Here is a 13720-nt window from a genome sequence, read left to right on the forward strand (position 1 = left end):
TAAAAAACAAAACAAAAAAAATGCTTTTTCTTTTTTCAACCGTATCATGGGAACGAACCCTGCTGCTGTATTTTATATATACTCCTAGCAGGGCATTGTTCTCTGGCAAAAAAAAAAAAAAAATATATATAATATTTTTTTTATTTATATTTTTATAGATATATCTATCTATCTAATTTCATGCAGGAATCCTGACAGATGGAGCATGCCATGCAGCTCCTGTCATAGAACCCCGGTGAAACAAACTGATACAATTTGTTTCCTTATTTTGAAACTTTTTGTTTCTGTACCTTCTATTGTAACGATAAATATTTACTTTTTAGTTCTAAACTTTCCCTCCTCTTTCTCTTGGTTGCACATCTGTCTGACAATCTTGCTGACAATGTAACTCTCCTGTTTCAAAGTTGCAAAAAAAAAAAGGTTAATATCAGTTTCCTCCAAGGGGTTAACCCCTGCCCTCCCTGCTGACACCCGCATGGGACTAGTAAACAGTCACCTCCCTTTCTGCATAGAGAAGAGCCAGCTCCCACTGCTATAGGCTTCTCTCCCGGGAGGCTCCTCCCTCGCCTTTGCATCTCATTAGCATACATTAGTGGCAGGGCAGGTGCAGAGGGAGGCAGAGAGAAGACAGCAGCATAGGAAGGCACTTGTACACCATGGCTCCTGGACACACACTATTACATGGCTGCGTTATCCTGGGGATCGTACTGCTCAGCGCTGCGGGGACAGGTAGGAGCTCGCCGATATTGGGGCGAAAATGCAACACGCAGCGGCGAAGAAGGATTGCTTTGGCGTGCGAGGGGTTAAACCCCCCCATCTATGTGTCATGTCCCCTTCTAATTAACCTGGAACGTGATCGCTTACCCCCTCCCCCCCCCCCCAACCCCCTGGCATGCGAGGAGTTAACGAGCGAGGTCGCCGCTTCTGCTCTGAGGTCTTTTCGGAAAGGTAACCCATAGGACGCTTTTTTTTTTTTTTTCGCAGAGAGACGATCACTGTTTTCGATGCAGACGGCACGAAACAAAGAGATGTGTGTTTAAAGGGCAGAATGGTTTGCAGAACGCTGTACCCCCCCTCCTTTTATTTTTTTTTGTTCGAACATCCCCCCCCCTTTTTATGTGCATGTGTGATGGATGCTGCAGGGAGGAAAGGGTTAACCCTTGTGGTCCAGAGGAGCCAGGCTCCGCGTTCTCTGTACCCTTGTCATCCCCTCGGCTCGGTTCTCCAGAGCCAGAGCCAGCGGGAGAGATTCCACCCAATTGTCCGCATTGTCCATTCAGGAGGGCTGGCAGCGGTGCCCTCAGCGCTGGGATTACACACAATCCCGTCTCCATTCATGCCGCCTGTGTGATTGTGTCACTCCGAGACTGCGGATGACTCTATGTAATGTGTGATTTATGGCCGAGGGGGGGAGCCTGACCCCCGACACAAAGCTGCTGTGGATGCTAGGACACTACAACTCCCAGGAGGCAGCTGGTGCATGCTGAGCCTTGCAGTCCCCCAGCAATTTAGGATGGCCACTTTTTGTTGCACACGTCATCCTTGACTTTCCGTTTATCGTCTATGGAGCATTTTTGGTGTTTTTTTTTTTAAATTTTTTTTATTTATTATTTAACTATATGCTGGATTCACATTCATTATATGGACTTGTCAATATTACGGTCTGTGAGGATAATGATGGGTTAATATAATATTATGGTCCTGTAACTAATACCTGATCTATAGATCCTAGGAAGCTAAAATAATAAAATATTTCACTTTATTTTATTTGGTGTGTTTTTATATATTTTTATTTGTGTATTTGACTATTTATGTAATATTTTTCTCTATTTTTATTATTTTTCTTTGCTTTATTTCTTTTGTATATTTAGATTTTTTTTTTCTTAATAGCATTTATTGTAATCTATTTTTTTTTTTTTTTTTGTAGGGGGGTGGTATTTTATTTAGTGTTCCTGTTATGTCTCTTATTTTCCTTTCATGTATGTATGTGATATATATCTTTGTACCGCATATTATTTATTAGGTGTATATATTTTTTTTACTTTGATACTAATATTATTAAATTTATATTTTGTTGTGTTCTATATTTTTATTTTGTGATATATTTTTCCTTTTATTTCTATTTTTATTTTTTTAGCTATATTCCATTATTATTATGGAATGTGTGTGTATATCGCTAGAAAAATCGAATATATTTTTATATATATATTTTATTATACAAAAACAATTTTTTTTTTCTAATTCTTATATGTTATGGTTTTATTCTGAGTAATTACACATCCCACCTGTCCAACACACATTCCCCTGCGTTTCGCCGCTCTACGTTGCAGCGACTTGTCGCCCGAGTAACTACATTAATCATTGGAAATCTGATGGCTCAAGGACCTGACATAGCTGAGCCGAGTGGCCTGTTTATGTCAATGATAATATGCCCCTGTGGTTATTAGGAAAGCCTCGTGCTTCCTCCTTGGTCTTGTTGTGTGCTGTCCAGCCTTCAGTAGGGGGCAGTGCGGTTAGTGAGGTCCTGGACTCCTCCATGTACCGCAGGGACCTTGAGGGATTAATAACAAAATTCTGGAAGTTTTCCAAACACATTTGTGCTATGGATGTCTATACCAGGAGGTAAAGGGACTATATCTGCGCCAAAAGATAATCTCTCAGGGGCGTCCCTCTAAGCCTCCTGGTAATGGCGCCATATGGGGCTGTTGGTATGAATGGGCTCTATACTGTACGTAGGAAGCTCTCCGCCCTTTATGAATGGTTCCCAGAAAGCGAAGCAGCTGCCAAAATGTTATAACTCCCTGCAAAATGAACAGTTACTGTAGTTGGAGATGATGGGTATGAGCGTCTGGAAAGTCGCCCGTATCTCACTGCTGATCTTGGATTAGGATTGTATTTTAAAGGGGAATTCATATGATATGATAAGAGCAGGGTGGGACCTTTGGTGGTCTCTGCATGCGTGGTGGTCTCTGCATGCATTCTAATATGGAGACGAGTGGCGCCATGTAGAGGCCGCTTATCACATGTCTGCAGAAGCGGGCTGTCATAGGTGACTTTAATTGGTAGTTCCTGCTCTTCCAACTGCTAACTTACTTATGAACAAAGAGGTTCGTCATCAGCTGCAGTTTTTTTTTATACTGGCTTATGTGTAACAGCTGCAGAACGCTTAAGACGCCGTCCTTCCCAGCCCATGTGGAATGTTTGCGACCCCCAGCCACTGCGGAATGTTGTTCGCGACTCTTTCCTCGCCCCGTGCGGGGTGTTTGTGGCTCCTTCCTCGGCCCCTGGGGAATGTTGTTTGCGACTTTTTCCTTGGCCCCTGCAGAATGTTTGTGACTCTTTTCTCGGCCCTTGCAGAATGTTTGTGACTCTTTTCTCGGCCCTTGCGGAATGTTTGCGACTTTTTCCTTGGCCCCTGCAGAATGTTTGTGACTCTTTTCTCGGCCCTTGCAGAATGTTTGCGACTCTTTCCTCGGCCACTGCTTAATGTTTGTGACTCTTTCCTCGGTCGTTCAGAATGTTTGCGACTCTTTCCTCGGCCGTGCGGAATGTTGTTTGCGATTCTTTCCTTGGCCCCTGCAGGATGTTTGCGACTCTTTCCTCGGCCTCTGCGGAATGTTTGCGACTCTTTCCTCGGTCGTGCAGAATGTTTGCGACTTTCCTCAGCCCGTGCGGAATGTTGTTTGCTTTCCTTTCCTCGGCTGCTGGAGAACGTTCACGACTCTCGCCCCTGCTGCAGAATCTCTGTAGTATCATATCAGTATTATATCTTGGTATTATTTGGGCCCTACATGACGGGGTTGGAGGGATGTTGGGCTTGATCTAGTTCCAGGGCCTTCCTCATCCTGGATCTCACCCCCTACGCGGGTCAGACCGGTGGCTCCACACCTGTTGGCGTCACACCACTTGAGGTGAAAGGTAGCGTCTTCAGAATTCAGATTTAACCCTCGTCACAGCCGGATGTATGTATCGTGAGTACAATCCAGAAAATCTGCTAATTCAGAATATAATCTAGATTCTCACATAACCTGAAAACCAGTTAGGACCGATTTGCAGCTGATTTTGCCCTGACTTTCCATAAAAGGGGCAACAAACATGTTTGTTCTTTTAGACCGATTCCTAATGAATTAATGATGAGCCGACGCAATTCCCCAATTTCTGCTCCGTTGGTAGAATATAGGTGCCATTTATTTCAGCCTCCTATGGACAAGTGGACACACTGTCCTAAAACGGTAGCGGAGGAACGAGAAACGCATGAGTCCCAATGCAAAGTCCCCAACTTCAATGGGTGGTCTTCTCATAAGGGGGGTGCGAATGCAACTGCAGCCCTTGCACTCAGTATATTTATTAGGTAGTTGCTATCTATGCCCTTACACTTTGTATTTTGGCGTGTCTGCTGGCGTGGAGTCGCTAGTACACTCCTTGTAAATACCATTACTATTAGTTGTTACTTCCGGTATCCAGTACTTCGAGACTTGTAGCACAACCCCCAGCATTCCTATTAAGCAGAGCTGCCCTCTTTCTTTAAAAGCCCTTGTAACATTGACAGGACCACAGTTTGCAGAGTCCCCAAAGCAGAAATCTATCATGTGCCCGGACCATGCCTAGAACCACATCTGGCAGGACTTTGGCACTGATGATCGTTGGGGTATGTGCATGGAGGCTTTTTTGGAGACCCTCTTGGAGCAGATCCGCTAAAAATAAAAACTCTGAAAAATCGCTCAAAAATGTATTAAAAGACCCTTCCTTTTCACTTCTGTTTCAAAAACCACTTTGCTGGTCAGATGTTCAGGCTTTCGTAAGTTATTCTTGAAAACTGTCTGGTAGGAGAAGAGTGCACCGTCACTTCTATGAAGCATCTCCTCTTGTAAACATCTCCAGACTAGACACTGTCTAATCAGAAGGCTGCAAAAACACTTTGGGGGGGGGGGGGGACCTGCAAAAAAAAAGTTTGGAAAAACTGCATCTGACCGCCAGCACGCCTCCATATTTTTTTTTTGTTGGTTTTGTTTTGCCATTTTTGCAACGTCTTTCCTGTTTTTGCATTGCTCAATATGTTCAATATTTTTAACTTTTATTTAGCACTTTTTCAGGAGGGTTCCAGGCAGAACCTATCTGAAAACAACACCGTATGCACATACCCCAAAACTCCTTCAGTGAACTGAAAACTTTCCAAAAAGAAGCGTTTTCTACTATAAAACGTATTGTTTTTGATTGCGTCAGCGGATTGTCTAGACTAGAGTGAGGATTTAAAACAAAAACAAAAAAAAAACTAATTTATTTTTTTCAAAATGCTTCTTTATTTTGGAGCAAGTATTTGGAAGAGGATTCTTTTGTTTTCGGAAGTGTTTTGTAGCCGATTCGACAGTACCAAGTTTGGATTCCATAAGGATCCACTAAAGAGAAGTGACATGAAAAGTAATAGTAAAAAAAACAAAACTTTGCAATTGGAAGGTTTTTTTGTGTGTTTGTTTTTTCAACATTTTATTTCCACTACAGGTTTTGGAGAAAAAAACTTAGTGCAAAAGAAAGCGCATGCTTTTCATTTTTTTTTTTTTTTTTTTTAAACGGATCCTGATGGAATTTGTTCCAAACTTGGCGCTGCAAAAAATGCTTGAGGCTACGTACACATTGAAGGGGTTTTTTTTTGCTACTTTTTATGCTTTGGAAATCGTTTGAGGAGCATTTGGAGTGTTTCTGCTCCAAAAACTAAAAAAAAAAACTCAGCGTGCACAAAACTTTGCAAATAAAGAAAAATTTTAATCAGAGCGTTTGTCGACATTTCTGCATGCAAAAGTCGTCGTTTTCATAAACCTCAAAATGTGGAAATGCCTTGTGGATGAGATTTTACGAAGCAAAAAAACACAACGCTGCTGATTTCATTCACATAATTTCATATTTCAAGGGTCAATATGTCTCTTCCCACGGAGCATGCTCAGAGCACGTAATTTAAAATTTAGTCCAGGACTTATTAGCAATAAGAATTTCCCAGCATGCCCTGCAAATCGTTCTTGAAGGCCACTGTGCAAAATGTCTTTTTTTTTCTTTTCTAATTTCCATCATCTTCGTTTTCTCCGCTCTGACATAGGGGGGGATGTTTTCTCCTCTCATCTAATGAGAATATTAATATGCAGTTTTGCCCTTGCATTGCCATCCTTATAAAATTATGAAAAGGTTTATGGTAATATCTAAAATGCAAGCAGAAAATACCTGTTAGAGGATTTATTATCATTAATCCCCGGCGTATGTTATAACCTGACCCTTGGACCTTTGCGTGTCAGGGTTTTAGCTCTGCGGGAAGAAAAGGGAAATTAAAGGGAATCCGTCATTTGCAGCGTCTTTATTTTAAATCGGGACGTTTAGAAGATGGAGCTCTTTTTGTTTGACCTCCAGCATGTCAAAGATTTGACCGAATCTGAGGTCCTACATATAGACACTTCTTCATCCCTTGAACTAATTCATGAAACGCTGAGTTAATCCATATACGTGAATAAGAAGGCTCCGAGTGGGTGAGGCCTATTTATTTTAAGCTCCTCCCATGAGGAGCTGCATGATCATAACATTATGGAAATGGGCAATCCATGAGGATTGTGGTGCGTCTTACAGGTGCTGACTATGACTTTATTGGCCAGGGCGCACATACATTTATGGGTGATATTTTAGGGGCAGTTTAAAGGGGTGAAAGTGCGGATTGTAAAGGGCCTAATCCAACCCTATATTTTTTTTGATGGTCTGTATTAGTCTACTTGAGAAAAATGGCTTACTCCTTGGTGAATATTGTTTGAAGACCCTCTAAACTCCACTTTGAAATTACGTAAATCGCATTTCGTATACCCACGCCAACATGCGAAATAAAATTGTGCGCACCCTGTGCTTTCATTCTATCAACAGCACTCATTTACATTGTACCTAGCAATTACACGTTGTTCAGCCCGACGACTTCAAAGGCTTTGGTTTAATACGGAATTCGGCTTACAGGACCCTCTGGCAAACAGAGGGAAGATGGCACATTACCACCACTCCGCTCTGAAAGCAAATATACCGGCAATTATATTGATATAATTACTATTCTACATTAGTGGAGCAATAACTGGGGCACAGGAGGGTGAGGGGCATTTTTCCAGTTGCAGATACTAAATTTGTCAACCGAGCAAAAACTATTGAAATTTTTTTTTTTTTATGATCTTGGTCTTTCGTCATCAGAGACGAGGGCTAGATGCGAAAATCTGCACCAGCGGTCCCAACTTCCATCTCGGTGTCCATCTGTATCTCCATCTCTCCATCTTTTCCGCTCTCCCCCAGTTTTTCTATCTTCTCCGTGATGCCTGACTCGGCTCAAATTAGCGAATGAAAGCGGTTAAGGAAGGTTACGCCATGAAGAGGACACCACACAGGCGGCTCCTTCCCAATTCATGATTTTTGTATGTGTGTGCATTTCCCTGTGAATATTCTTCTGTACTTCCCACCTCTGAAGCTTTGGGCCGTCTTATCGTGGCCGGCAGATGCCTCCGGTGAAATTGCATTTCTACAAATCAATAGTTGGACTAGTTCCAGAGCCCAGGACACTATAACCCCCGCAGTGCCTGGTGGAGCAGCACGGGGTGATACACCTACCGCGGTCCAGCTATGCTTCTCTAGCTTGCCTTTATCTAATCGCATCTTCTGTGCTCTGCAGTACTGTTATTAAAGGGGAACGTCACCTAAAAGCTTCTTAGATGACATTGGTAGGTGAAGGCCTCTGACCTAGGAATGCCCATGATTCTCCATATGAAAGGTCCACGGCACTGTGAAGAGTATACAAATATCTTACATTCACTATATAGAGTGCCATGGCCCCATTAATTTAGAGGTAGATACATCTTGTTCTATGCTTTCAAAATCTGTCGCATGAGCAGCAAAGCTTCCAATACATGTTCAATATGCCGAAGTAACCGGACAGGTACACCTAGCCGCCCTGCGCCTGCTTCAGAAGCTTCGAGTAGTGCAAGGAAAGGAAAAAGGCCACTACCTGTTAGTGCACCCTATTCTGGCTTTGGTAATTGCTTCAAAAGCTTCATCAGGAGAAAGAGATTTTGTCAAAGTTTGTGATTTTCCCCTTCTCTGCTCTTCCCTTCCCTTCCCTTCCCTTCTCTGCTCTTCCCTTCCCTATTCGGCTCTTCCCTTCTCAGCTCTTCCCTTCTCGGCTCTTCCCTTCTCGGCTCTTCCCTTCTCGGCTGTTCCCTACTCGGCTCTTCCCTTCTCGGCTCTTCCCTTCCCTTCTAGGCTCCTCCCTTCCCTTCTCGGCTCTTCCCTTCCCTTCTTGGCTCTTCTCTTCCCTTCTCGGCTCTTCCTTTTCCCTTCTCAGCTCTTCCTTTTCCCTTCTTGGCTCTTCCTTTCCCTATTCGGCTCTTCCCTTCTCGGCTCTTCCCTTCTCGGCTCTTCCCTTCTCGGCTCTTCCCTTCTCGGCTCTTCCCTTCTCGGCTCTTCCCTTCTCGGCTCTTCCCTTCTCGGCTCTTCTCTTCCCTTCTCGGCTCTTCCTTTTCCCTTCTCGGCTCTTCCTTTTCCCTTCTTGGCTCTTCCTTTCCCTATTCGGCTCTTCCTTTCCCTATTCGGCTCTTCCTTTCCCTATTCGGCTCTTCCCTTCTCGGCTCTTCCCTTCTCGGCTCTTCCCTTCCCTTCTCGGCTCTTCCCTTCCCTTCTCGGCTCTTCCCTTCCCTTCTCGGCTCTTCCCTTCTCGGCTCTTCCCTTCCCTTCCCTTCTCGGCCCTTCCCTTCCCTTCTCGGCTCTTCCCTTCCCTTCCCTTCCCTTCTCGGCTCTTCCCTTCCCTTCTCGGCTCTTCCCTTCCCTTCCCTTCTCGGCTCTTCCCTTCCCTTCTCGGCTCTTCCCTTCTCGGTTCATCCCTTCCCTATTCGGCTCTTCCCTTCCCTTCTCGGCTCTTCCCTTCCCTTCTCAGCTCTTCCCTTCTCGGCTCTTCCCTTCTTGGCTCTTCTCTTCCCTTCTCGGCTCTTCCTTTTCCCTTCTCAGCTCTTCCTTTTCCCTTCTTGGCTCTTCCTTTCCCTATTCGGCTCTTCCCTTCTCGGCTCTTCCCTTCTCGGCTCTTCCCTTCTCGGCTCTTCCCTTCTCGGCTCTTCCCTTCTCGGCTCTTCCCTTCTCGGCTCTTCCCTTCTCGGCTCTTCCCTTCTCGGCTCTTCTCTTCCCTTCTCGGCTCTTCCTTTTCCCTTCTCGGCTCTTCCTTTTCCCTTCTTGGCTCTTCCTTTCCCTATTCGGCTCTTCCTTTCCCTATTCGGCTCTTCCTTTCCCTATTCGGCTCTTCCCTTCTCGGCTCTTCCCTTCTCGGCTCTTCCCTTCCCTTCTCGGCTCTTCCCTTCCCTTCTCGGCTCTTCCCTTCCCTTCTCGGCTCTTCCCTTCTCGGCTCTTCCCTTCCCTTCCCTTCTCGGCCCTTCCCTTCCCTTCTCGGCTCTTCCCTTCCCTTCCCTTCCCTTCTCGGCTCTTCCCTTCCCTTCTCGGCTCTTCCCTTCCCTTCCCTTCTCGGCTCTTCCCTTCCCTTCTCGGCTCTTCCCTTCTCGGTTCATCCCTTCCCTATTCGGCTCTTCCCTTCCCTTCTCGGCTCTTCCCTTCCCTTCTCAGCTCTTCCCTTCTCAGCTCTTCCCTTCTCGGCTCTTCCCTTCCCTTCTCGGCTCTTCCCTTCCCTTCTCGGCTCTTCCCTTCCCTTCTCGGCTCTTCCCTTCCCTTCTCGGCTCTTCCCTTCCCTTCTCGGCTCTTCCCTTCCCTTCTCGGCTCTTCCCTTCCCTTCTCGGCTCTTCCCTTCCCTTCTCGGCTCTTCCCTTCCCTTCTCGGCTCTTCCCTTCCCTTCTCGGCTCTTCCCTTCCCTTCTCGGCTCTTCCCTTCCCTTCTCGGCTCTTCCCTTCCCTTCTCGGCTCTTCCCTTCCCTTCTCAGCTCTTCCCTTCTCGGCTCTTCCCTTCCCTTCTCGGCTCTTCTCTTCCCTTCTCAGCTCTTCCCTTCCCTTCTCGGCTCTTCCCTTCTCGGCTCTTCCCTTCCCTTCTCGGCTCTTCTCTTCCCTTCTCGGCTCTTCCCTTCCCTTCTCAGCTCTTCCCTTCCCTTCTCGGCTCTTCTCTTCCCTTCCCTTCTCAGCTCGGACTACGGACAGCACACAGATGACATCCAGGGGCTATCTGTGTTTTTTTGGGGGGGTGGTTTTGCAATGGAAAGTTGGATGCGAAACATGAATCCAAATAGGGCAGGTCTCAATTTTTATATTTTTTTTAGAAGAATGGGTTCGCAAATAAAAAAATAAATAAATAAAATTGGGTATGTAACTCATCCATAAAAAATAACTGATAGAACACAGCGTACCAAAAATGTCGGTGTGAAAACTACTTTGAGGCTATGTGCACTATTCCAGGATTTTTTTGCTTTTTTTTTGCATTTTCTTTTTCAGCTGTTTTCCGCGGAAAAAAGGCTAAAAAAAAACCTTACATCAGCATCCCATCATTTTAAATGCATTCCGCAATTTTTGTGCACATGCTGCATTTTTTTTTTTTTTTTGCAAAATGCAGCATGTTCATTAATTTTGCGGATTTTTTGCCGCTATATTATTGCATTGGGAAGCTCCAGAAAAACAACGAGAGCGGATTTCCTGCAGAAAAAGTCCGGTTTTGTTCAGGAAAATTCTGCAGATATTCCTGAACGTGTGCACATAGCCTTAGGCTAGGGTCAGAGTGTCAGCGTTGTGTGATCCGATTCTCTTGGGTGACAGAATCGGAGCACACTATGGAGAAGATGAAGACCCACGTTTCCCCATTGTCCCCATTGTCTGAAATCAGATGTTATCCGAGTGCAGTCCGATGATTTCCAGGCATTCATTGACTTGCATGGCTCAGTGCGATCCGAATATCAGACTCAGACATGCTGCATGTTTTTTTTTTTTTTTTTTTTCCTCGGACCGGACATGTGTACGGCGACATAAAGTAGCATTGATCCGAGTGCAATCTGATGTTTTGTCCGATCACACTCGGACCTATCGTACAGTGGTGTGAACGAGCCCTTAGAGACACCGATCAAGTCGACCGGTTGGGCGTGCTTAGGTTTCGGTCATCGTGACTCTCTTCGGAACAGTCTCCGCCTCCTTGACCTGAAATATCCCTGTAGCATACGGCATGCATCGGCAGAAGCAAAATAGTTTGGGAAACAAGAAAAATGGGTTCTACGTGGAAACTGCTGCCGTAAGGTTCCATAATATTGCATCCATAAATGGAGGATAGCTTTCAATCTCCTTTTTAAACGTCCCTTAGACGTCAGTGGAGATCCCCTTTAAGGCTTCATGGTGACATCTTAGTCTCTATCAGCTTCGTTTTCTCTTCCAATCCTCTTTTTCCGTTGAATTTCTCGTGCTTTGTGCAATATGTGATCAATCTGGTGCTTTGCATGGCTCGTTATATTCCGGGCCTCCCTTGTGTACCGCATCCGCTCGCTGTGCAGCTGCTGAACGCCGAGTCGTCGCACGTCTCTTGGGTATTGCTGTGCATGGCTCTGCGGACCTCGTGCTCTGCGGCTCTGCTTCTCGTATGTGGCACCCGTGCTTCATCCGGCTGCACTGCACAACTGTGTTTCTGAGTGTTTCACCTTGAGTTTCGCTGCACTGCCCTTCTTCGCTGTATGGTGGTGCATCACCCTCGTCTACTGTGGATTGTGTTTACCCGCTTGCAGAAACGCCTTCATTCTTGGCTAGATTGCCTTCATTTCAGCTTCTGTAGAAAACTTCATTTGCTTAACTCCCGCTGGAATTTTTTCTGTTCCATCACCCTAATCGCCTGCAGCATAGACGTGGAAATAGGGTTGTCATATTTCAGCCTGCTACCTGTCTAATCAATCCCCGACTCTGCAGGGTCCTAGTGAAACCAGAGAGCATTCTCGGACTCTCCAATCTAGCCGCAGGAAGAAAAAAAAGGGGTGAAATCCGCATGTTGCAATTTAGTATTTAATTTTTTTTTTATGTGGAAAAATTACAAATTCCTGGTCACTATACTAATGTGCTGCAGGATGCTGCATCCCGAGCATACCATAGTAAAGTGCTGCAGGATCCCGCATCCTGAGGATACCATACTAAAGTGCCGCATCCTGAAGCATACCATAGTAAAGTGCTGCAAGATGCTGCATCCTGAAGTATACCATACTAAAGTGCTGCAGGATGCTGCATCCTGAGGATATCATAGTAAAGTGATGCAGGATCCCGCATCCTGAGCATACCATAGTAAAGTGCTGCAGGATCCCGCATCCTGAGGATACCATAGTAAAGTGTTGCAGGATCCCGCATCCTGAGGATACCATACTAAAGTGCCGCATCCTGAAGCATACCATAGTAAAGTGCTGCAAGATGCTGCATCCTGAAGTATACCATACTAAAGTGCTGCAAGATGCTGCATCCTGAGGATATCATAGTAAAGTGCTGCAGGATCCCGCATCCTGAGCATACCATAGTAAAGTGCTGCAGGATGCTGCATCCTGAGCATACCATAGTAAAGTGCTGCAGGATCCCGCATCCTGAGCATACCATAGTAAAGTGCTGCAGGATCCCGCATCCTGAGCATACCATAGTAAAGTGATGCAGGATCCCGCATCCTGAGCATACCATAGTAAAGTGCTGCAGGATGCTGCATCCCGAGCATACCATAGTAAAGTGCTGCAGGATGCTGCATCCCGAGCATACCATAGTAAAGTGCTGCAGGATCCCGCATCCTGAAGCATACCATAGTAAAGTGCTGCAAGATGCTGCATCCTGAGCATACCATAGTAAAGTGATGCAGGATCCCGCATCCTGAGGATACCATAGTAAAGTGCTTCAGGATGCTGCATCCCGAGCATACCATAGTAAAGTACCGCATCCTGAAGCATACCATAGTAAAGTGCCGCATCCTGAAGCATACCATACTAATGTGCTGCATCCTGAAGCATACCATACTAAAGTGCTGCAAGATGCTGCATCCTGAGGATACCGTAGTAAAGTGCCGCATCCTGAGGATACCATACTAAAGTGCTGCAAGATGCTCCATCCTGCAGCACCTTTTTAGTTGTTAAGCATAGCTGCTTTTTTTTCTGCGTTGTTTTTTTGTTTTGTCCTTTTTCAATGAATTATTTTATTTTGTTAAATCTTCTGTTACTTTGTTGCGGGACAATCCCCAAATGCCTTTACCCTTAAGGGTACGATCATGCGTTCAACGTTTTATGATGCTGATTTTGCCACAGATCCGCCTGCACTATATGGTAAAAATCACACCGTGGCGTCCGTTTCTGACGCTCGCCATTCTGGATGGAAATCTGCAGCGTATCTGACCCGTGTGAACGTATCCTTAAAAGATAGTTTAAGTATTTCTTCATGTTTTACACAAAAAAAGTCCTTTTTTGCTGAGCATTTTTCCTCTATACCTCGACACATACGACTTTCTCATCATGAAATGGCTCCTCGATTCAATTAGAAAGTTCTTATTTTACATTTTAATTAGTCCCGTTCAATAAATATTAACTTAAATATCCCCAGGAGCACGGAGTGATGGAAACAATTAAATCAGAACGTATCAAATTAATAGGAAGTATTTAAACTTTTTTGATTTAGAAAGGGGCAGGAGGTTTTGTTACACAGGTCAATAAGGTCGACACGGGCATAAGTTTACCCCTAATAATAATAATAATCTTTATTTTTATATAGCGCTAACATATTCCGCAGCGCTTTAGTTTTGCACACAT

At 45.0% G+C, this 13720-nt stretch overlaps 1 protein-coding gene across 1 annotated transcript in view; it reads left to right on the top strand.

Annotated features, from left to right (window-relative positions):
* Nucleotides 1–490: 490 nt before the first annotated feature.
* Nucleotides 491–13720, top strand: part of CADM4 (cell adhesion molecule 4) — a 311412-nt gene continuing 298182 nt past the window's right edge. Inside the window, exon 1 of the mRNA XM_069741119.1 lies at nt 491–729. Coding sequence (XP_069597220.1) covers nt 657–729 — 73 coding nt within the window. The 5' untranslated portion in view covers nt 491–656. The remainder of the gene's footprint in view (nt 730–13720) is intronic.

Source organism: Ranitomeya imitator, chromosome 10 (genome assembly GCF_032444005.1).
Source record: "Ranitomeya imitator isolate aRanImi1 chromosome 10, aRanImi1.pri, whole genome shotgun sequence".
Taxonomy (NCBI): domain Eukaryota; kingdom Metazoa; phylum Chordata; class Amphibia; order Anura; family Dendrobatidae; genus Ranitomeya; species Ranitomeya imitator.